This window comes from Salmo trutta, chromosome 2, assembly GCF_901001165.1.
Source record: "Salmo trutta chromosome 2, fSalTru1.1, whole genome shotgun sequence".
Lineage (NCBI taxonomy): Eukaryota > Metazoa > Chordata > Actinopteri > Salmoniformes > Salmonidae > Salmo > Salmo trutta.
The window spans coordinates 74,691,016-74,713,769 of NC_042958.1; the positions used below are offsets into that span (position 1 = coordinate 74,691,016).

A 22,754-nucleotide genomic window follows, 5' to 3' on the forward strand; every position below is an offset into this window, starting at 1 on the left:
TTCTTTGGACACTGTGTTAACAACCCTCCAGACGAGCTTCAATGCCATTCAACTCTCCTTCCGTGGTCTCCAACTGCTCCTAAACACAAGTAAAACTAAATGCATGCTCTTCAACCGATCGCTGCCTGCACCTGCCCGCCCATCCAGCATAACTTCTCTGGACGGTTCTAACTTAGAATTTGTGGACAACTACAAATACCTAGGTGTCTGGTTAGACTGTAAACTCTCCTTCCAGACTCACATCAATCATCTCCAATCCAAAGTGAAATCTAGAATTGGCTTCCTATTTCGCAACAAAGCATCCTTCACTCATGCTGCCAAACATACCCTCGTAAAACTGACCATCCTACCAATCCTCGACTTCGGCGATGTCATTTACAAAATAGCCTCCAATACCCTACTCAACAAGCTGGATGCAGTCTATCACAGTGCCATCCGTTTTGTCACCAAAGCCCCATATACAACCCACCACTGCGACCTGTATGCTCTCGTTGGCTGGCCTTCACTTCATCATCGTCGCCAAACACATTGGCTCCAGGTCATCTACAAGACCCTGCTAGGTAAAGTCCCCCCTTATCTCCGCTCACTGGTCACCATAGCAGCACCCACCTGTAGCACGCGCTCCAGCAGGTATATCTCTCTGGTCACCCCTAAAGCCAACTCCTCCTTTGGTCGTCTCTCCTTCCAGTTCTCAGCTGCCAATGATTGGAACGAACTACAAAAATCTCTAAAACTGGAAACACTTATCTCCCTCACTAGCTTTAAGCACCAGCTGTCAGAGCAGCTCACAGATCTCTGCACCTGTACATAGCCCATCTTTAATTGAGCCCAAACTACTACCTTTTCCCCTACTGTATTTATTTATTTTATTTATTTTGCTCCTTTGCACCATATTATTTATATTTTAACTTTTAACTTTCTTCAAACTACAAATCTACCATTCCAGTGTTTTTTTCTTGCCATACTTTATTTACTTTGCCACTATGGCATTTTTTTGCCTTTACCTCCATTATCTCACATCATTTGCTCACATTGTATATAGTCTTATTTTTTTCTACTGCATCATTGATTGTATGTTGTTTTACTCCATGTGTAACTCTGTTTTTGTATGTTGTCGAACTGCTTTGCTTTATCTTGGCCAGGTCGCAATTGTAAATGAGAACTTGTTCTCAACTTGCCTACCTGGTTAAATAAAGGTGAAATAAAATAAATAAATAAATATACATTGTAATAACAAAATTATAAAAATAACTTGTAATCACTATCTTTCTCTCTCAGGCGACAGATGAGGACTCTCCCCCTAACAACTTCCTGACCTACACCATCACATCAGTGTCTGCGTTCCGTGGTTACTTCAGAATCACCATGGTGGAGGGCTACGCAGGTCAGCACACACACAGGCACATGCATACACGCAAATAAACACACAGACACATGCACACATTGAATTTATACTTGTTTTGAGTAATCTCAATACCTTCAACAAAACAGTTACCAATTTATATTTTTGTCTGACCATAATGCACATTTACATTTTAGTCCTTGTCCATAGGGACTTACACTTAGTGCATTTATCCTAAGATGTCTAGGTGGGACAACCACATATCTAGGCTTCCATCCAATTGGGACAGATTTTAATGTGAATACTCTAATGTGAATCCGCATAAAGAAATTTTCCCACCCGTGATGCATTTCCACCTAATTGACTTTTTGTGGATAAAAATCAGTGTGTGATGATGAAGTGCACACAAAATGCACTTTTTCATTTAAGTTTTCATGTACCAAATAAAAATCTAAAAGTTCAATAGTTTTCCATCGCATTTTTAACTCTAACAATAGTTTTGTCACAAAAACTGTTGCCTTAAATAGCAAATGTGCCTACTCTGTCTGGTCTTGGTGTAACAACCGTCGTTAGGAATGGACCAAGGCGCAGCGGGATTGTGGACACTCATGTTTATTTAAATAAAAAACACGTAAAGCATCCACTTGAAAAAACAATAAACAGAACTTGCGACAGCAACAGTCTTGCAGCCTCCTACAACGCAGTGCAAGGACAAACAACTACCCACAACCCCAAAGAAAAACACACACTCCTATATAGGACTCCCAATCAAAGGCAACTCAACACACCTGCCTTCAATTGGGAGTCCAATCACCAACTCAACATTTAACAAACACAAACCACCTGCCACATCCTGACCACAACTGATACACTACCTCCCTCTGCTGGTCAGGACGTGACCCTTTGTCAAATGCGCTCTAGCCAACAGCTTGCAGATACAGTGTGGCTAGGCTGTGCAGGTATAATCTACATGATGAAATGATTGTTGATTAGAGCGAGAATATTTTTATTTGTCAAACGGCAGTCAAGAATCTATCATCATGTCAGCAGAATAAGACCCTCGATATTTATTGGAAAGGAGCATCAAGATCAAAGCGCACTTTCACCACCCTGTGAAGTTCATCTTATTTCATCTGTAGCCTAATAAACTGCTTGCTTTCCAAGTCGTAGTGGTAGGACCACACACCATATCATTGCGTGACTCCAAGTTTACTTCAATATGATGGTTATTATATCAATATTTGAGCATCAAGGCATTTGCACTGGCATTTCATGCATAATGAATTTTACAGACACAAAAAAGATCCCACCATGTCGAACGAACAAATTATCTGCCAGGATTTATGAAATTGTACCAAAACTTCCTGTTTCCATCACAGCTGTGGTGATTGTTTTTTTATACGGTATGACTTTATGACATAAAAACTGTGGATGGAAACGTGGTTAGTGTAAATACATTTTTCTTCAATAAAGCAGCTATCAGCTGTGGGTTTATTTAAAATACTATTTGAAGAGGTAGGTTTTCGGAAGATGGGCAGGGACTCTGCTGTCCTAGCTTCAGGGGGAAGCTGGTTCCATCATTGGGGTGCAAGGACAGAAAATAGTTTTCCCTGGGCTTAGTATGGTTGGGAGAGCCAAGAGACCAGAAGTGGCAGAACGGAGTACTCAGGTTGGGGTGTAGGGTTTGAGCATAGACTGAAGGTAGAGTTGGGCAGTTCCTCTTGCTACTCCGTAGGCAAGTACAGTGGTCTTGTCGTGGATGCAAGCTTTGACTGGAAGCTAGTAGATTGTGCAGAGGAGAGGAGTGACATGGAAGAACTTGGGAATGTTGAAGACCAGGTGGCTTGTGACGTTCTCTTCAAAAGGGGAACACTATAGATCCAAACTGCTACAGACCTATATTTATCCTACCCTGCCTTTCTAAGGTCTCGAAAGACAAGTTAACAAACAGATCACCAACCATTTCGAATCCCACCGTACCTTCTCCGCTATGCAATCTGGTTTCAGAGCTGGTCATGGGTGCACCTCAGCCACGCTCAAGGTCCTAAACGATATCATAACTGCCATCTATAAGAGACATTACTGTGCAGCCGTATTCATCGACCTGGCCAAGGCTTTCGACTCTGTCAATCACCACATTCTTATCGGCAGACTCAACAGCCTTGGTTTCTCAAATGAGTGCCTCGCCTGGTTCACCAACTACTTCTCTGATAGAGTTCAGTGTGTCAAATCGGAGGGCCTGTTGTCCGGACCTCTTGCAGTCTCTATGGGGGTGCAACAGGGTTCAATTCTCGGGCCGACTCTCTTCTCTGTATACATCAATGATGTCGCTCTCGCTGCTGGTGATTCTCTGATCCACCTCTATGCAGATGACACCATTCTGTATACTTCTGGCCCTTCTTTGGACACTGTTAACTAACCCCCAGACGAGCTTCAGTGCCATAAAACTCTCCTTCCGTGGCCTCCAACTGCTCTTAAATGCAAGTAAAACTAAGTGCATGCTCTTCAACCGTTCACTGCCTGCACCTGCCCGTCCGTCCAGCATCACTGTTCTGGATGGTTCTGACTTAGAATATGTGGACAACTACAAATACCTAGGTGTCTGGCTAGACTGTAAACCAAAGCCCCAAATTAGCATCTCCAATCCAAAATTAAATCTAGAATCGGCTTCCTATTTCGCAACAAAGCATCCTTCACTCATGCTGCCAAACATACACTCGTAAAACTGACCATCCTACCGATCCTCGACTTCGGCGATGTCATTTACAAAATAGCCTCCAACACTCTACTCAGCAAATTGGATGTAGTCTATCACAGTGCAATCCATTTTGCCACCAAATCCCCATACATTACCCACCACTGCGACCTGTACGCTCTCGTTGGCTGGCCATCGCTTCATACTCGTCGCTAAACCCACTGGCTCCAGGTCATCTACAAGTCTCTGCTAGGTAAAGCCCCGCCTTATCTCAGCTCACTGGTCACCATAGCAGCACCCACCCGTAGCACGTGCTCCAGCAGGTATATCTCACAGGTCACCCCCAAAGCCAAATCCTCTTTTGGCTGCCTTTCCTTCCAATTCTCTGCTGCCAATGACTGAAATGAACTGCAAAAATCACTGAAGCTGGAGACTCATATCTCCCTCACTAGCTTTAAGCACCAGCTGTCAGAGCAGCTCACAGATCACTGCACCTGTACATAGCCCATCTGTAAAAAGCCCATCCAACTACCTCATCCCCATACTGTATTTATTTATTTATCTTGAACCTTTGCACCCCAGTATCTCTACTTTCACATTAATCTTCTGCACATCTACCATTCCAGTGTCTACTTACTTCGCCACCATGGCCTATTTATTGCCTTACCTCCCTTATCTTACCTCATTTGCACTCACTGTATATAGACTTTTCGTTTTCTTTTTTGTACTGTATTATTGACTGTATGTTTGTTTATTCCATGTGTAACTCTGTGTTGTTGTATGTGTCGAACTGTTGTGCTTTATCCTGGTCAGGTCGCATTTGTAAATGAGAACTTGTTCTCAACTAGCCTACCTGGTTCAATAAAGGTGAAATAAAAATAAATGTAAAAAAGATGGTAGCTTGGACTCATCATGAGAGGGATAGTAGCGGTTTTTGTTTTACCATGTCATCAGAATCCTAATGTTAAAGCACATCAATACATATGGCTTGCTGGATGATACATTACACCCGAGGATGAGGATAAAGGTGGCTGGCATGGAGACTAGCATTCCATTGGCATTGGACAGAATGGATGGATGGTTCTTGCCCCAATCTCAGGGTGGTGTGAAATGATTAAATATGTATTTTCTCTCTTTCCTGTTCAGGTCCATATGTTTTCTAGGTGTTGTGGAACATTAGAAGGATCATTGTTCCAGAGGATGGATTGTTGGAAATGGACTAATTGACTTCAGAATGTTTTAGTATGTTTATAACTATAGAAGTGGATTCACAGTAGTGACTAACATGTTCTGGGTTAGATGGAATGATTTATGTGCAAATGTATTTGTGGTACATATGGGGCCTGTGTTTGAGACAAAATGTTTGCATAAGGGTGTTAGTTGCAGAGTCTGGCAGGACCGACATCAGTGTATTCTGTGAAGTCCCAAAAACCAAGGCATTAACGTTACAGGGAATTGGGAAAGCGGAATGGAATGTGACTGGATCGGAGATCTGTATGGCTCATAAATGAAAGAAGGGGTATTAGAGTCTTTGTGTATAATGATCTCAGGGGATAGCTCATAGGAGGGGAAGGACAGCTAACTGTGCAGAATATTGAGACTACTATGAAGTTCAATTGAACGTCACACATACCCAGGTCATGGTGGGAGTAGCAGAGATAGTGTTGTCATTTCAGACGCTATTGTCAACTTTCAGTGAGGGGTTCGTCAAAGGTACCATGCCTGAAGGACGCTATAATGATTAAGGCCACCGCAAGTGTATATCAGGTGGCCATGGAGGAAGAAGGAGATGGGGAGCGAAGTGAAAATGACATGGCTTGGAAACACCTCTTGGAAGCAGGGAAGACTGAGTGAAAGCATGAGGAGTTTTTTTAGGGTCTTAATTTTTGTGGAACCCAGCAGGCATAGTCAGGCGAAGAGAGAGTGGGAATCGTCATGTTATCAAACGTAGGTTTTTCATTGCATATATAATTATGCAAAGCTCAACGCATTATTAATACTTGTTATGTTTTGTGTTGATTATTGCTTTTCAAGTCTTGTGCTATTACTGTCATATGAACCAGAAGGAGGAATTGGAGAAAGTCAAAAGCTCCAGCTGAAATGTCATTATCAGTTGTCCGATGAGAGAGAATTAAGAGTGTGCATAGTGTGATTATAGATCAGAGGCTATAAGTTTTGGAGGTGTAAATAGACAAATCAAGGAAGGCACTTTTATAGAATGACCAGGCATCCTCTACTGACGGGATGAGGTCAATATCCTTCCAGGATACCCGGGCCAGGTCGATTAGGAAGGCCTGCTTGCTGAAGTGTTTTAGGGAATGTTTGATAGTGATGAGGGGTGGTCGTTTGACCGCAGACCCGTTACGGATGCAGGCAATGAGGCAGTGAATGCTGAGATCTTGGTTGAAAACAGCAGAGGTATATTTGGAGGGCAAGTGGGTTAGGATGATATCTTAGAGTGTGCCCATTTTTACGGATTTGGGGTTGTACCTGGTGGGTTCATTGATAATTTGTGAGAGATTGAGGGCATCAAGCTTAGATTGTAGGATGGCCGGGGTGTTAAGCATGTCCCAGTTTAGGTCACCTAGCAGCACTAGCTCTGAAGATAGATGGGTGGCAATCAGTTCACATTTGGTGTCCAGGGCACAGCTGGGGGCAGAGGGTGGTCTATAGCAAGCGGCAACGGCGAGAGACTTGTTTCTGGAAAGGTGGATTTTTAAAAGCAGAAGCTCGAATTGTTTGGGTACAGACCTGGATAGTAAGACAGAACTTTGCAGGCTATCTCTGCAGTAGATTGCAACACCGCCCCCTTTGGCAGTTCTATCTTGTCGGAAAATGTTATAGTTAGGGATGGAAATGTCAAGGTTTTTGGTGGTCTTCCTGAGCCAGGATTCAGACACTGCTAGGATATCCAGGTTGGCACAGTGTGCTAGGGCAGTGAATAAAACAAACTTAGGGAGGAGGCTTCTAATGTTAACATGCATGAAACCAAGGCTTTTACGGTTACAGAAGTCAGCAAATGATAGCGCCTGGGGAATGGGAGTGGAGCTAGGCACTGCAGGGCCTGGATTAACCTCCACATCACCAGAGGAACAGAGGAGGAGTAGGATAAGGGTACGGCTTAACTTCTTGGGGCTATGTGGGACGCTAGCATGCCACCCGTGGTGCACCCTATCAACAGCAGGTGCATTTCAAGAGCGGCAAATTTGAAACCAAATAAATGTCAAAATTCAAATTTTTCAAACATACAACTATCTTACACCCTTTGAAAGATAAACATCTCCTTAATCTAACCACGTTGTCCGATTTCAAAAAGGTTTTACGGCGAAAGCATAAAGTTAGATTATGTTAGGAGAGTACATTGACAATAGCTGTGTGTAATGTTTTGTCAATTCAAAGACAGGCGTCACCAAAACCATAAAATTAGCTAAAATTATGCACTAACCTTTCACAATCTCCATCAGATGACACTCCTAGGACATTATGTTAGACAATACATGCATTTTTAGTTCTATCAAGTTCATATTTATATCCAAAAACAGCGTTTTACTATGGCGTTGATGTTCAGGAAATCGTTTCCCTCCAATAACCGGCAGTCAAGTCAGCACAACAAATTAAATAATTAATATTAGAAAACATTGGTAAAATATTATATTGTCATTCAAAGAATTATAGATTTACATCTCTTGAACGCAATCGACTTGCCAGATTTAAAAATAACCTTACTGGGAAATCACACTTTGCAATAATCTGAGCACTGCGCCCAGAAAAATACGCTTTGCGATACAGACTAACCGCCATGTTGGAGAGATCTAAAATCGAAAATACTATGTAAATAATCCATTACCTTTGATTCTCTTCATCAGATGTCACTTCCAGGAATCCCAGGTCCATAACGAATGTAGTTTTGTTCAAAAAAGCTCATCATTTATGTCCAAAAAGCTCCGTGTTGTTAGCACATGATCTAAGCCCGCCGGACTTCACTTCATGAACGAGGGGAAAAAAAATATTTACGTTCGTTCAAACATGTCAAACGTTGTATAGCATAAATCATTAGTGCCTTTTTTAACCAGAACATGAATAAAATTCAAGGCGGACGATTGTGTTCTCTTTTAAAACGTATTGGAACGAGAGTACCCAACATGAACTCGCGCGCCAGAGTCTAATCGGCCATCACCGTTCCATGGCTCTTGTTCGGTCAGATCTCACAGTAGAAGACTCAAAACACTTTGTAAAGGCTGGTGACATCTAGTGGAAGCAATAGGAAGTGCTCAAACATTAATAAGCACCTGTGTGTTTCAATGGCATAGGCTTAAAGGTAATTCAACACATCAGGTATCCACTTCCTGTCAGAATCTGTCTCAGGGTTTTGACTGCCAAATGAGTTCTGTTATACTTACAGACACCATTCAAACAGTTTTAGAAAATTCAGAGTGTTCTATCCAAACCTGAACAATAATATGCATATTCTAGCTTCTGAGTTGGTGTAGGAGGCAGTTAAAAATGGGCACATATTTTTTTCAAAATTCTCAATACTGCCTAAGAAGTTAAGGATAAAATAACTAGTCGTCTAGTACGTTCAGAGCAGAGAGTAAAAGGAGCAGATTTCTGGGCACGGTAGTATAGATTCAAGGCATAATGCACAGACAAAGGTATGGTAGGATGTGTATACAGTGAGGGTAAACCTGTGCATAGAGTGACGATGAAAGAGATATTGTCCATAGAAATATCATTTATACCAGGTGATGTCACCGCATGTATGGTAGGTGGAACTAAAGTGTTAAATAAGGCGTATTGAGCAGGGCTAGAGGCTCTACATTGAAATAAGGCAATAAATACTAACCAAAACAGCAATGGACAAGGCATATTGACGTTAGCGAGAGGCTTATCGGGTTGGTGGGTTGCAGGAGAGTATATTCAGTCCGTAGATAGAAAGTGATATTAAAATACATATATATATATATATATATACGGGGAAAAAAACAAGGAATAACGATGTTTACAAGGGACAGGAAGGGACAAGACAAAAACACATATCCGACTGCTATGCCATCTAGTGGGTTCCCTAGTAACCTCCCTCTCGGAGGACACTAAACGATAAGGTTTCGTGGTAGGAAACCCTCCCTACCAATAAATTTGAGCATTGCACCCTCCCCTCTACTTTGTGTTCTCCTCTCAGTTTAGGGGCAGGGCTCTCTCTCTTTCCGAATCATAATTATAACACTTGATACAGGGGTTCTTACTTTAAAAGTTGCGTCGTACTGTGGCACAGCTCCATGCCGCAAAATTCTATGACACGTTATTTAAGTGTCAGCCATTGTTGCCATTAATGTTAGTTAGTGCTAGTTTGCCCACCAGAGGGCATCTTTGAGAAGCTAACATATTGAAATGACATGGAGCTTTAGGCCTAAGATTCAAAGGGAGGCTTGAATAGAACAGATTATATGGGATTGATTTTTAGAAATGTAGCTTCATTAATGTTATGAATATTAGGGGTTTTCTATTCCAAGAAAAACAGAAATGCATTTCTTACTGTAGCAGATGTACTGTAGGCCTAAGGGTTTCCGTTAGGAAAATATGGCACTGTATTGCACTTGTTTCTATTCCAAGAAAAACGAAAATGCATTTGTTACTGTAGCTGTTTTATCGTAACTTACTTATTGGCATAAAGGCCTACTTAAATGTACAGTACATCAATCAATCACTCAGTAATTTGTGTATGTGTAACGGTTGTCGTCGGGAATGGAGGACCAAAACGCAGCAGGAATGTGGATGCTCATCTTATCATTTATTTTAAATAAAAGAGAACACCAAAAACAACAAAACGAAGAACTCACGAACAACAAAACAGTCTTGTCAGGCTCACACACACAAAACAAGAAACAATCTCCCACAAACACTAAACCAAACACATACCCATATATAGGACTCCCAATCAGAGGCAACGAGAAAACACCTGCCTCCAATTGAGAGTCCAACCCCAATAAACCAGACATAGAAATACAAAAGACCAGAGACCACATAGAAATACAAACATAGAACATTACCCAAAAACCCGGAAATAATAAATCAAACGCCATACTAAATAAACCACCACCCCGAACCACATAAAACAAATACCCTCTGCCACGTCCTGACCAAACTACAATAACAAATAACCCTTATACTGGTCAGGACGTGACAGTACCCCCCCCCCCCTAAAGGTGCAGACCCCGGATGCACCTCATAAAATTTTTTTAAAAAACAACAACAAAAAAATCCCCCTAAACTAAAGGGAGGGAAGGGAGGGTGGCTGCCGTCACCGACGGCACTTGTGCTACACCCCCCCTCCCCAACCCAACTATACAGGAGGTGGTTCTGGCTCTGGCCTACTGTCCTCCAGAATGCAGAGAGACTTGATTAGTTTCTGGCCGTAGGCAGACTCCCCTTGTTCCGGATCGTAGGCAGACCTCTTCCTTTCCACACTGTAGGCAGACTCATTAAATACATAGTTAATCATTTTTTGTTCCGGATCGTCAACTGACTTACTTAGTTCCGGGTTGCTGATAGACTCCTTTGGTTCCGGGTCATAGGCAGACTCACCCGGTTCCGGGTCACAGGCAGACCCCTTCGGTTCCGGGTCACAGGCAGACCCCTTCGGTTCCGGGTCACAGGTAGATTCCCTCGGTCCCGGGTCGCAGGCCGACCCCCTCGGTTCCGGGTCGCAGGCAGACCCCCTCGATCCCGGGTCGCAGGCAGACTCCCTCGGTTCCGGGTCGCAGGCAGACTCCCTCGGTTCCGGGTCGCAGGCAGACTCCCTTGGTTCCGGATCACAGGCGGTCTCCCTCGGTTCCGGACTAGACACCGTTGCCGGATACTCTGGACTGCACACCGTTGCCGGATACTCTGGACTGCACACCGTTGCCGGATACTCTGGACTGCACATCGTTGCCGGATACTCTGGACTGCACACCGTTGCCGGATACTCTGGACTGCACACCGTTGCCGGATACTCTGGACTGCACACCGTTGCCGGATACTCTGGACTGCACACTGTTGCCGGATACTCTGGACTGCACACTATTGCCGAACTCTCGAGGCTGGGTTGACGCACTGGAAGCCTGATGCGTGGTACTGGTACTGGATGTGCCAGTCTGGGGACACGCACCTCAGGGCTAGTGCAGGGAGCGGGAACAGGCCGAGTCGGACTGGGTTGACGCACTGGAAGCCTGACGCGTGGTGCTGGTACTGGAGGTATCAGCCTGGGAACACGCACCTCAGGGCTAGTGCGGGGAGCGAGAACAGGCCGAGTCAGACTGGGCTGACGCACTGGAAGCCTGACGCGTGGTGCTGGTACTGGAGGTATCAGCCTGGGAACACGCACCTCAGGGCTAGTGCGGGGAGCGGGAACAGGACGAGTCGGACAGGGCTGACGCACTGGACCGTAGAGGCGTACTGGCGGTCTCGAGCGCAGAACTGGCATTGCTCTTACTGGCTGGATGCCCACTTCCCCCTGGCAAATGCGGGGCGCTGGTATTGCACGTACTGGCCTAAAAATACTTGGCCTCGCCACAGTACCCATTACCCCGAAGCACGGGACCTGTCCATTCACTGGTTGCTCAGAAAAGGTACGGGGATTTGGCCTGGGGCTCACTCCTTGCCCAGCCAAACTACCCGTGTGCCCCCCCCCAAATTTTTTTTTATTGGGGCTGCCTCTCAGGCTTAAACGCCAGTCGTGTTCCCCGGTAGCGTTCCCGGTCCTCACTAGACTTCCTCCATGCACCCTCTCCGGCCAGAATCTGTTCCCACGTCCATTTCTCCCGCCAGTCCATATCGAATTCCCCTTGCTCCTTACTCCGCTGCTTGGTCCATTTGTGGTGGGAGATTCTGTAACGGTTGTCGTCGGGAATGGAGGACCAAAACGCAGCAGGAATGTGGATGCTCATCTTATCATTTATTTTAAATAAAAGAGAACACCAAAAACAACAAAACGAAGAACTCACGAACAACAAAACAGTCTTGTCAGGCTCACACACGCAAAACAAGAAACAATCTCCCACAAACACTAAACCAAACACATACCCATATATAGGACTCCCAATCAGAGGCAACGAGAAAACACCTGCCTCCAATTGAGAGTCCAACCCCAATAAACCAGACATAGAAATACAAAAGACCAGAGACCACATAGAAATACAACCATAGAACATTACCCAAAAACCCGGAAATAATAAATAAACCACCACCCCGAACCACATAAAGCAAATACCCTCTGCCACGTCCTGACCAAACTACAATAACAAATAACCCTTATACTGGTCAGGACGTGACAGTATGTCATCACACAGCATACAAGTCATCCATGTCTTTAAATACAGTCAATCATTTTTGTTATAAAACTAAATAACAAAGGGAGCCTTTATTAATTTTACAATCACGGCTAAAGCGATTTAATTAAGGGTTTCAGTTAGGAAAATATGGTGCTGTACAACGTGACCGGTCGGGAGTAGGCCTCGGCTACTAAGTGACTGCGAGTGAAGAGCAAACAGGAGGTGGAGTTCCAGAGCTCACAGGTGTGCCTGGCATGGATCTCATTCCTATCCCTCTTCAACGCTTCATTCTCCGCCTGACTCGCTCCGACAATGACGAGTGACTCACTGGACCAATGCATCAGCTGTCGCCCGTATCTCTGCCCTTAGAGAATGTTTCTCTTTCTGCTGGTCTGCGTTCAGTGACTTGAATCTATGTCTTCAAAGTTTGAATCTGATCCATGTGCATCAGAGCAAAAATAATCCTAACATTTCCAAATAAAAATCTGATTGATTTATCAAGACTAGTCCCCATGCTCTGTCATTCAGTGATATTCTCATAGTAATTTGTTATGGATCCATCCAGATGTGTTTCGAAAACAGTGCATTTGGTGAGCTATGCAAAAAAGATGAGAGAAGTGACATGCCTTCCAAACATCCATTAATACATTTCAACTCCCTAAACTCAGCAAGAGTCTATTTTCCTGCTGATAGTTGAAATAAACAACTGCATTTTGAAATAGTGTTTTTATCATTATTTTATTAACTAAAGCATAAAGTTGTTGATGAACAAATAGTGTACAGTATATGCTTTATCCGACATTTTGCGATTGCATGAGGTTTGGAGTTAGAAATGTAAAACTGTATAGTACTTAATACATTGTAAGTTGGAGTGATTTTCACACAACTAGCCGAGCTATTAGACTATCCTTTTGTAAAGGTATGACGAGTCTATTGACCTGGTTAATAGCCCATCATGGTAACGTTGTTTGCAGAATTCCCAGCCTGCTAAACTTGTGAAAACAAAATGCCTCCAGCTGTCTATCACTACTGTAAATACAAACACAGCATCTACAGTGGTACAAATATATTATTGAATTCAATATAAAAATTAAAATGCACATAATTTTAAATGTTATACTAACAAGTGGTTGGCATGGTGAATAATCCAATAATAATTGGTATGACACAGCTCCTGGAACTCATTAAGTGGCGACTTCTGAATGAAAATACTTGCAGATCAATAAAAAGTCCCTGTAGATCTAATTAAGTTTAGAGGATTGGAGGATTCTAAATTAATATCTAAGGGAAATTTTCATTAAGGAAAATATGGTCTGTGATATTGAGTTAGAAATGTAAAACCTTACAGAGAATATCTAAGGGGATGTTATATAATTATAATACAGGGTTAATAATAATAATAATAATAATAATAATCATCTCTGGATAACAGATCGGCTCTCGGAACTCATTAAGAGGCAGCTTCTATCTTCAATATAATCATTCATTCAGAAGGTTAAATCCATAGGTTTTAGGCCTACAGTAGGTTATAATAATCCATGCCTTCTGGGAATGTTAAAAAGTCCAAAAGTTATGGGTGGAGTTAGAATTTTGCCTGTCACAAGTATTAAAATCAACCAATGTCAGCCTTTAAATGCTTTATTGTGCGTGTGGCCGAAGGAGAGAAACAAAATGGAGCAGTTTCAGGCCATTAGGCGGAGAGTGATGCGGGCTCTGGAGATAAAATAAATGAGAACACAAAAAAAGGAAAAATTAAGCTTGCAACACATCTGATTATTCATTATGAATTGGATTTATTTTGTTTACATTCTTCATTGTTTAACGTCTCCTAAAGTTGATTCAGCTGTGGGATCGGGGCACCACCAGTACAGAGCTTGCTCAGGAATGGCAGCAGGCAGGTGTGAGTGCATCTGCACGCACAGTGAGGCGAAAACTTTTGGAGGATGGGCTGGTGTCAAGAAGGGCAGCAAAGAAACCACTTCTCTCCAGAAAAAACATCAGGGACAGACTGATATTCTGCAAAAGGTACAGGGATTGGACTGCTGAGGACTGGGGTAAAGTCATTTTCTCTGATGAATCCCTTTTCCGATTGTTTGGGGCATCCGGAAAAAAGCATGTCCGGAGAAGACAAGGTGAGCGCTAACATCAGTTGTGTGTCATGCCAACAGTAAAGCATCCTGAGACCATTCATGTGTGGGGTTGCTTCTCAGCCAAGGGAGTGGGCTTACTCACAATTTTGCCTAAGAACACAGCCATGAATAAAGAATGGTACCAACACATCCTCCGAGAGCAACTTCTCCCAACCATCCAGGAACAGTTTGGTGACGAACAATGCCTAATCTAGCATGATGGAGCACCTTGCCATAAGGCAAAGTGATAACTAAACAAAACATCGATATTTTATGTCCATGGCCAGGAAACTCCCCAGACCTTAATCCCATTGAGAACTTGTGGTCAACCTCGAGGCAGGTGGACAAACAAAAACCCACAAATTCTGACAAACTCCAAGCATTGATTATGCAAGAATGGGCTGCCATCAGTCAGGATGTGGCCCAGAAGTTAATTGACAGTGTCGTGTCTTTGGCATCATTAAACTGAAGACTTATTTTTATCAAAAATTCTCTGTAATTATTATTACGTGATTAAACTTAATCATGTAACTGTAATTAACTAGGAAGTCGGGGCACCAAGGAAAATATTCAGATTACAAAGTTACAATTTTCCTAATATAACGTTCAGATATTTTATTATCTGATCAATTATTCTTCTAATTAATGAATTAATCTTTACCTCACGTTAGTCTCATTCCAAGCGTGAACCCAGTATTCACTATGAGTCATCCATTCATCAGTTGTCTTAAATAATTGATTTATTAACTAACTAAATAATAACAGAAATGCACACAAACAAACAAACAAGTAGATATGGTTACAAGGAAATGATAGGGGAATGTGCCCTAGTGGGCTAAATGTGCCCTAGTGGGCCCTAGTGGCGGCTTGTTAAACAAAGGGACTGAGGGTGCGAAAGATAAAAGACACTACAAAGCTGATAATTATAACAATTGAAATGCTAATCCTTTGCACATGAACGCTCACTCATTCGGGAATAATTGCAATCAATATATATGTTTACGCTCAGTGGGTCGTCGTGATCTCTGTTTGTTTCTGTTGGAGAGTTTGTCCACCCTCTCGCTCTCTCTGACGTGGTTAGAATGCATAGTTCAGCAATGTTGTTATAGAACAGATATTTCGGCGGTTGTCGGTCTTCGCGTTCAATGGTACCAAATTCCTAGCTGCAGACTAGTAATTAGTATCAAAGATTTGTTCTTATTCTGTCTGTTCGGTAGTCTCAGAGTTTAACCACATGGTATGGTTAAGAATTCAGTGATCGTTGAAACCTTAGCCCTCTCGTGGTTATCGAGGTAAGCTGGTCTCTACTCAAACCTTAGCCCTCTCGTAATTGAGAGAAACATGGTCTGAAGATAAATTCCCAAGGTGGGGGTTATATTCGGAAGAGCAGAAAGGGGATGTCCCACGACGCCAGATCAATGTCTGTGCTCATGGGGCAGGCCTATGATTTAGTTAAACTCCAAAGGGAATTGGAGTTTCCTTCATTAAACAGTTTTTAATCACATTACATAATTTCGCAAATAGTTTCATCTTTACTCATTCATTTTATACAACAATTGGAGTTTGCCTCACAACTGAGAATCTTGTATAAACAGGGTTATGGTAATGTTGCTGTATTGTCTCTCATGAGTTTCACAAAATTGTACCAAACGGACCAGTTCGTAGCTGGCTACTTCACCGACTGTTTATACATTCTCCAGAACATGAATATTGTTCAGTTCTCAAGTTCTGTGAGGTGGAAGAAGTTCCTTTTTTCTCTCTATGAAAACTCACTCTCTCTCTATACTGTCTGGCCATGAGGAAGAATCTTCTCCAGGAATTTATGACCTGCCTAACAGAGCCTGGTGTAGGGGGAAGAGAGAGAGGGGGGTGATGCAGAGGGAGGGGGATGGTGCTCACTATACCCAAAAAGGGCAACGTCATGACAACAGCATGTCAGGACAAATTGCAAAGGTCTTGAAAAAGACGGACAACACTGCAAATATTGACTCTTTGCATCAACTTCATGTAATTGTCAATAAAAGCCTTTGACACTTATGAAATGCTTGTAATTATATTTCAGTATTCCATAGTAACATCTGACAAAAATATATAAAGACACTGAAGCAGCAAACTTTGTGGAAATTGATACTTGTGTCATTCTCAAAACTTTTTGGCCATGACTGTACTGTTAGCTAGCTAGCTTACGTTAATTGGCTGGCTCCCTAGTTGGCGTTATTATTCGTATGCCAGAGCCGTTTGCTTTGCTTGTTAGAGCCTGATGTTAGCTAGCTAACATTAAACCTGGTTGATTAGCTCCCAGCAGATTCATGCAGGGTAGTAACGACATGATTTGGTACTCTGTGCATTGTTGTTTAACTTGCTAACATTAGCTTGCTGGCTCGTTTGCTAAAGTTACATGATGTGTGTGATCTTACACGTTGTTTACCTAGCTAGGGTAATTGTTTACCTAGCTAGATAGCTACATTTCTTTAAAGTGTACAACACCCATTGAATATGGCCGGTGTCAGTAAAGGTCAGCAAAAAAGCATCAGGAAATTGTTGCCAGTAGAGTTTGTTAGGCTGTTTTCATGTTATCCAGATGTAAACAAATCATCGGCCAGAGCGTCAAGTGTGCGCTCTGGACGCTCTGAGTGCGAAACGAGATGGGTGGGGCTAAACAAAGAAGAGCTTTTGAAAGTTTTTTAACTTTCAAAGCAGAATTACTTACCTTTGATAGGATGGAAGACACATTGTTTCCTAATCTGGCACTAGCAGATCATTTGAATGACTGCTATTGCAGGGGTGGTGGACCAACAATCCACATGGGCGGAGATAGTTCAAGCCGCATTGAGAGTGGAATCTAATTACACTCACTTTGCAGTGCGTATAGTCGCTGCCCAACATACCCCCAGTACCGGTAATGGATTCAAGAGTAAGAAAAATTTAATCAAGCGGAGAGGTGTGTATGTTGTTTTTTTTTATTGGATAAATGTAGAGACTCAGAGTTACAAAATGGTATATATCATACACTGCATTTTTGAGGAACATGCAGTGTATGATATATACAATTTTGTAACTCTGAGGCTCTACATTTATCCAATTAAAAAAAAAAACATACACACCTCTCCGCTTGATTTCATTTTTCTTACTCTTGAATCCATTACCGGTACTGGGGATATGTTGGGCAGCGACTATACGCACTGCAAAGTGAGTGTAATTAGATTCCACTCTCAATGCGGCTTGAACTATCTCCGCCCATGTGGAGTGTTGGTCCACCACCCCTGCAATAGCAGTTTTGCCAGTGGGTTTCAACCCTGACATCAAAGCGGAGGTACAAATTCCTGCATTTTCATTCAAATGATCTGCTAGTGCCAGATTAGGACACTTCCATCCTATCAACGTATTCACGTACCCCCTCATTTTGACCCTAAGTGCATTTACTACTTTTGTTAATGTCAGGGCAGAACAAAATATTTCCAATAGCTGTCACAAATATTTCAATTTGGTCCTGAGAAGTTGCCTCACAAGAGGACGACCAGGACGACCATGATAAAGTTCCCACTAATTGTGCCAACATTGCTCTTTTGCAATAGGGAACAGACAATATTATCATCATATTATCAAATTCAAAAATGTGTCCCTGTTTCCTTAGGAAACGGATAAACTCAGGCGCTTCTTTCACTATGCTACGCATTTCACAAATACTCAGCAGCTGGTGTTGGTGTTGAATTTGGAGTTGTGTTATTGATTGGCCATCTGGCAGAATGGGGTTCCCTCCCTCTGGGTGTCTCTGCCCGGGTTAATAAGTCATCGCAACTGCATGAGTACGAAGCGGGTGAACCTCTCTATTGTTTCCGGGATCCCTCAGATCTATGATCCAGTCCGGGACTACTATGTCTGGACTGGGGATACGTCCCTCTGCTGCTTCTGTCAACCCGAAATGCTCTTTTTCCTTTATATGAGAGGGATATAACTGAGACATGTCCTGTTTAGCCTGGGATACATGATATCCCGGGGCGAACGGTGAGGAAGTGGCAAAACTATATACCCCCCACATGTGTTCTGATGCTGCTGGAGGACAGCCATAAATTGTTGGACTTTATTTAGATTATTTTCCAGAGCCCTCGAGAGGTCCTGGTTCTTTTCATCTAATTCATGAGCCCGACCATCTGCTATTTCAAATATTTTATTAGTTGTCTCATACTTGTTAGTCGTCTGGACAAGATGATCCTGCATATATTTAATTTGAGTTATCAGTTATGCTCTTCGGTTGATAAAATGCTGACATCAAAACGCTTGTATATTGAGCTTGCAATGTATCATTGATGTCATTGTGCCATACCACAACAGCATCTCTGAGTTCTTTATTTTTTTAAATTTTCCCTCAGCAGGGAAATGCTGACCGATTTTATCCAGTTTGCAAAATGTTTTCCATATTCGAGACGAATTGGCAGACTCCTTGTGCGCTTCTTTTAGCGCATCCATGGCTTAAACTTGAATTCTTCTAGCCCCGCTTGAAAAGGAGAATCGTAGCCATCGGTCGCCATTTCAATAGTTATTAATCTGATGCCTCTCTGGATGGTGTACAGGGTGTTTAGATCTCCTCACCTTCGGCTCTAATACACGCCAATTCTAACTAATTTTTCAGGTAGTGATACCCACTTCCTGGAGAGTAGTTATTGTATAGGTGCCTAATAATTGTCACATGAACTGATACCTTGTATTCGAACCAACTAAAGCGTCTGCCAATTTATTACTGGAGAATACGGATGACATGTCTTATTCCAGTCTTACGCCTCAAATATCACTGTTGTTGACAACAAACATTACCAAAATTATTCATAGTTGTCTTCCTATTTCCACATAATCTGTCACGGATCCCCACCCTGGGGATAAACCAATAGGGCATAAACCAACCCCTCCTTTATTGCTACTGCTAACACACACAAATCATGTTCAAACAATGTTTGAATATCTTCTTGCTTTTAAAACCATGAATGTGGCTGCCTATAAGTTCTTCCAGAACTTATAGGCAACCTTTTATCACCATCCACATTTCCACTCACTGACAGTGTTTCATCTTTAAGCACAGATATTCTCGGATATCTACTATTCTTCACCGAATGTACTTCCTGCCTTTGTCCCTCTACATGGACTTCTTCTCTATAACCTATCGTACTGGTAAATGGATGTCCCAACATACCATATATACTACAGACACTTAAACAGACTCCAACCCCTAATCTAACCTATTAAGTGGCTTAACCCTCCTGAACACGTTGTGCCCGCAGTGTTCCAGTTTAACCTATTAGGGGGCTAAACCCACCTAGATATGCAGTGCTCGCAGTGCCTAGCCTAACCTTCTGGTGGCTAAACCCTCTTTGGCCCGCAGTGCCTAGTCCTACCTGTAGTATTTACAGTGGGCCTACTAAATAAACTCAGGCTTTTCTTGGTCCGTATGCTATAAATTATTCAGCCTACGATTCTCATCTCCCCAAGATGTCAGAATGAGTGGTATCAGGTGTAGGAAATGTGCCTACCTTGCTTTTGGTGCCGGCTCCTGTTTCACTGATTCAGACTCTCTAGTTTGACTGTAAATCGTGGTGAAACATGCTCGCAGCGCCAACTGTTAGGTTCTAAATAAACAGAGTAAAAACTGACGGACGACTAATAAAGCTGAAACCAAGTTTATTCACTCACTGGGTCACACAGCTGCATAAGACAAAGGCATGTTCCCACCAGCACAAGTATTTATACCCCTTTAGGTGGAGTCTACTCCTTTTCTCTAAACATTACATCTTTGTTGCTAGGCGGGAAGTTAAGTGATGTGGGTAATAAACTGTTTCTTCTCCCTTCATGTGACCTGACCTGACCTGACCTGACCTTGGCCCCCATTCTTCTCTAATCCACAGCTGTCCACTCTTATCAGTGACCACAACCATATGATTGCCTTTTCCCTTACTTAGTAACTCTCCAAGCCCATGGCTCATATCCACCCTTAATTGACCCCACCAAATACATTCCTCCTATATATATAAACATTAACTTCTGGTGTAGCAAGTATTTCAACTTACAACCCAACACATTGTATAGAGAGAATAGGAGAGGGCCTAGAACCGAGCCCTGGGGGACACCTGTAGTGAGAGAATGTTGTGCAGACACAGATCGTCTCCACGTCACCTGGTAGGAGCAACCTGGTTGATTTGTCAACAATCAGCTGCAAGTTAGGAGCAGTCAGCAGTTCACACACAAGTAGGCTACTGGGAAGACAGCCACTTAAAGTAGATGGCCCTAGCTAGCAAAAAGACAGTACTAGAGAACAACAGATAAGACAACAATTATACTTATCACTCCAGGAGTCCTCTAGCTATAGATTGAAGTACAGTCATTTTGGTATTTGGCAATTAACATTATTAGCAGTTCTACATTAGCAGTTGTACATTGGTTTAATGTAACCAAAATATAAAGTTGCTGTGTTATGTCATTCTCATGCTGTAAACCCAACTCTACAGTCCTTAGCATCACACATCTCTCTCTCTCTCTCTCTCTCTATCTATCCTCAGCGATCAGTGTGAACAGCCCTCTGGACTACGAGATGGTCCCTGAAGGAATGATCTACCTGACTGTGATGGCTAAAGACGGCGGGAACCCAGCCCTTAACAGCAGTGTCTCTGTCACCATCGAGCTGTTTGTCAGTACATCACCCAACTTTATGCTTTCTAATGGTTTCAACCAACACTCATGCATACAACACTCACTGACTTCACTTTGAATTGATCCCAATCCTGTCATGTGCTGTTGTACCATCATCTTTAAAATGCAAGAGAAAGGCCATAATGTATTATTTCAGCCAGGTGATTTTGGCCACTAGATGGCATCAGTGTATGTGCAATGCTTTAGACTGATCCAATGAACCATTCTATTTCTGTTAAAAATGTTGTGTCAAGGCTGCCCAAATATGCCTAATTTGTTTATTAATAACGTTTCATGTTAAAAATTGTGCACTCTCCTCAAACAATAGGATGGTATTCTTTCACTGTAATAGCTACTGTAAACTGGACAGTGCAGTTAGATTAACAGGAATTTAAGCTTTCTGCCAATATCAGATGTCCTTGGAAATGTTCTTGTTACTTACAACCTCATGCTATCATTAGCTTCCCTACAGAAAATACACTAACTTTCATACATCTAGATTGCCGGGCGGGTAGGCGAGGTGTGGAGCCAGAGACAGCAGTGGGGTCAAACTGTACAACCCAGTTCCTACATTTTTTTCAAACAAAACAACACTATATTTTATCTCTGGGACCCTCAGGATGACAGATCAGAGCAAGATTACTGAATCTAAGTACAGTATTTACCTTCAGAGGTGATTGTATCAAACCAGTTTTGTTGTTACGCACTATCCTCAAACAATAGCATTGTCTTTCTTTTCTGTAATAGCTACTGTAAATTGGACACTGCAGTTAGATTAACTTCTTATGGGCAGGTGAGACGGTAGCATCCCACCTGGCCAACATCCGGTGAAATTGCAGAGCGCGAAATTGAAACTACAGAATTATAAATATTTAACTTTCATAAAATCACAGGTGTAATAGATCAAAATAAAGCTTAACTTTTTGTTAATCCAGCCGCTGTGTCAATTTTCAAAAAGGCTTTACTGGGAAGCACACCATGCGATTATCTGAGGACAGCGCCCCACATACAAAAGCATGAAAAACATATTTCAACCACGCAGGTGCGCCACGAAAGTCAGAAATAGCGATAGAATAAATGCCTTACCTTTGATGATCTTCTTCTGTTGGGATTCCAAAAGGTCCCAGATACATCACAAATTGTCATTTTGTTCAATAATGTCCTTCTTTATATCCATAAAAACTCTGTTTAGTTGGCGCGCTTCAGTCAATAATCCACCCAGTTTCCCCCCATCAAAATGCATACAAAATGAATCCCAAACGTTACTAATAAACTTTTCCAAACTAGTCAAACAACATTTATAATCAAACCTTAGGTACCCTAATTGTCACACTCTTCTTCATCAGAAGATAAAGAGAAATCATTGTCGGACCAACACGCAGCGAGATCGTATGTACTCATCTTCTTTATTAAGGAAATGAAGGGAAACCAAAATAAACACATACACAAAACACAATGACGACTAAGGGTAAGGCTATACACAGAACAATCTCCCACAAAACACAAACACAACACATACCTATATATAGGACTCTCAATCAGAGGCAACTAAAAACACCTGCCTCCAATTGAGAGTCCAACACCCAATTACCTAGACATAGAAA

The 22,754-nt window shown here is 42.4% G+C and overlaps 1 protein-coding gene across 4 annotated transcripts in view; it reads left to right on the forward strand.

The window, feature by feature from the left end:
- LOC115162910 (cadherin-23) overlaps positions 1-22,754 on the forward strand; it is a 712,130-nt gene that overhangs the window by 381,462 nt on the left and 307,914 nt on the right. For all 4 annotated transcript variants that reach the window (XR_003869666.1, XM_029714423.1, XM_029714440.1 and 1 more), the window contains exons 16-17: positions 1,279-1,384; positions 21,021-21,148. Coding sequence is in view for 3 of the 4 variants with exons in the window: in XM_029714423.1 (XP_029570283.1) it covers positions 1,279-1,384; positions 21,021-21,148 (234 nt within the window). In the remaining variant the exon portion in view is untranslated. The remainder of the gene's footprint in view (positions 1-1,278; positions 1,385-21,020; positions 21,149-22,754) is intronic.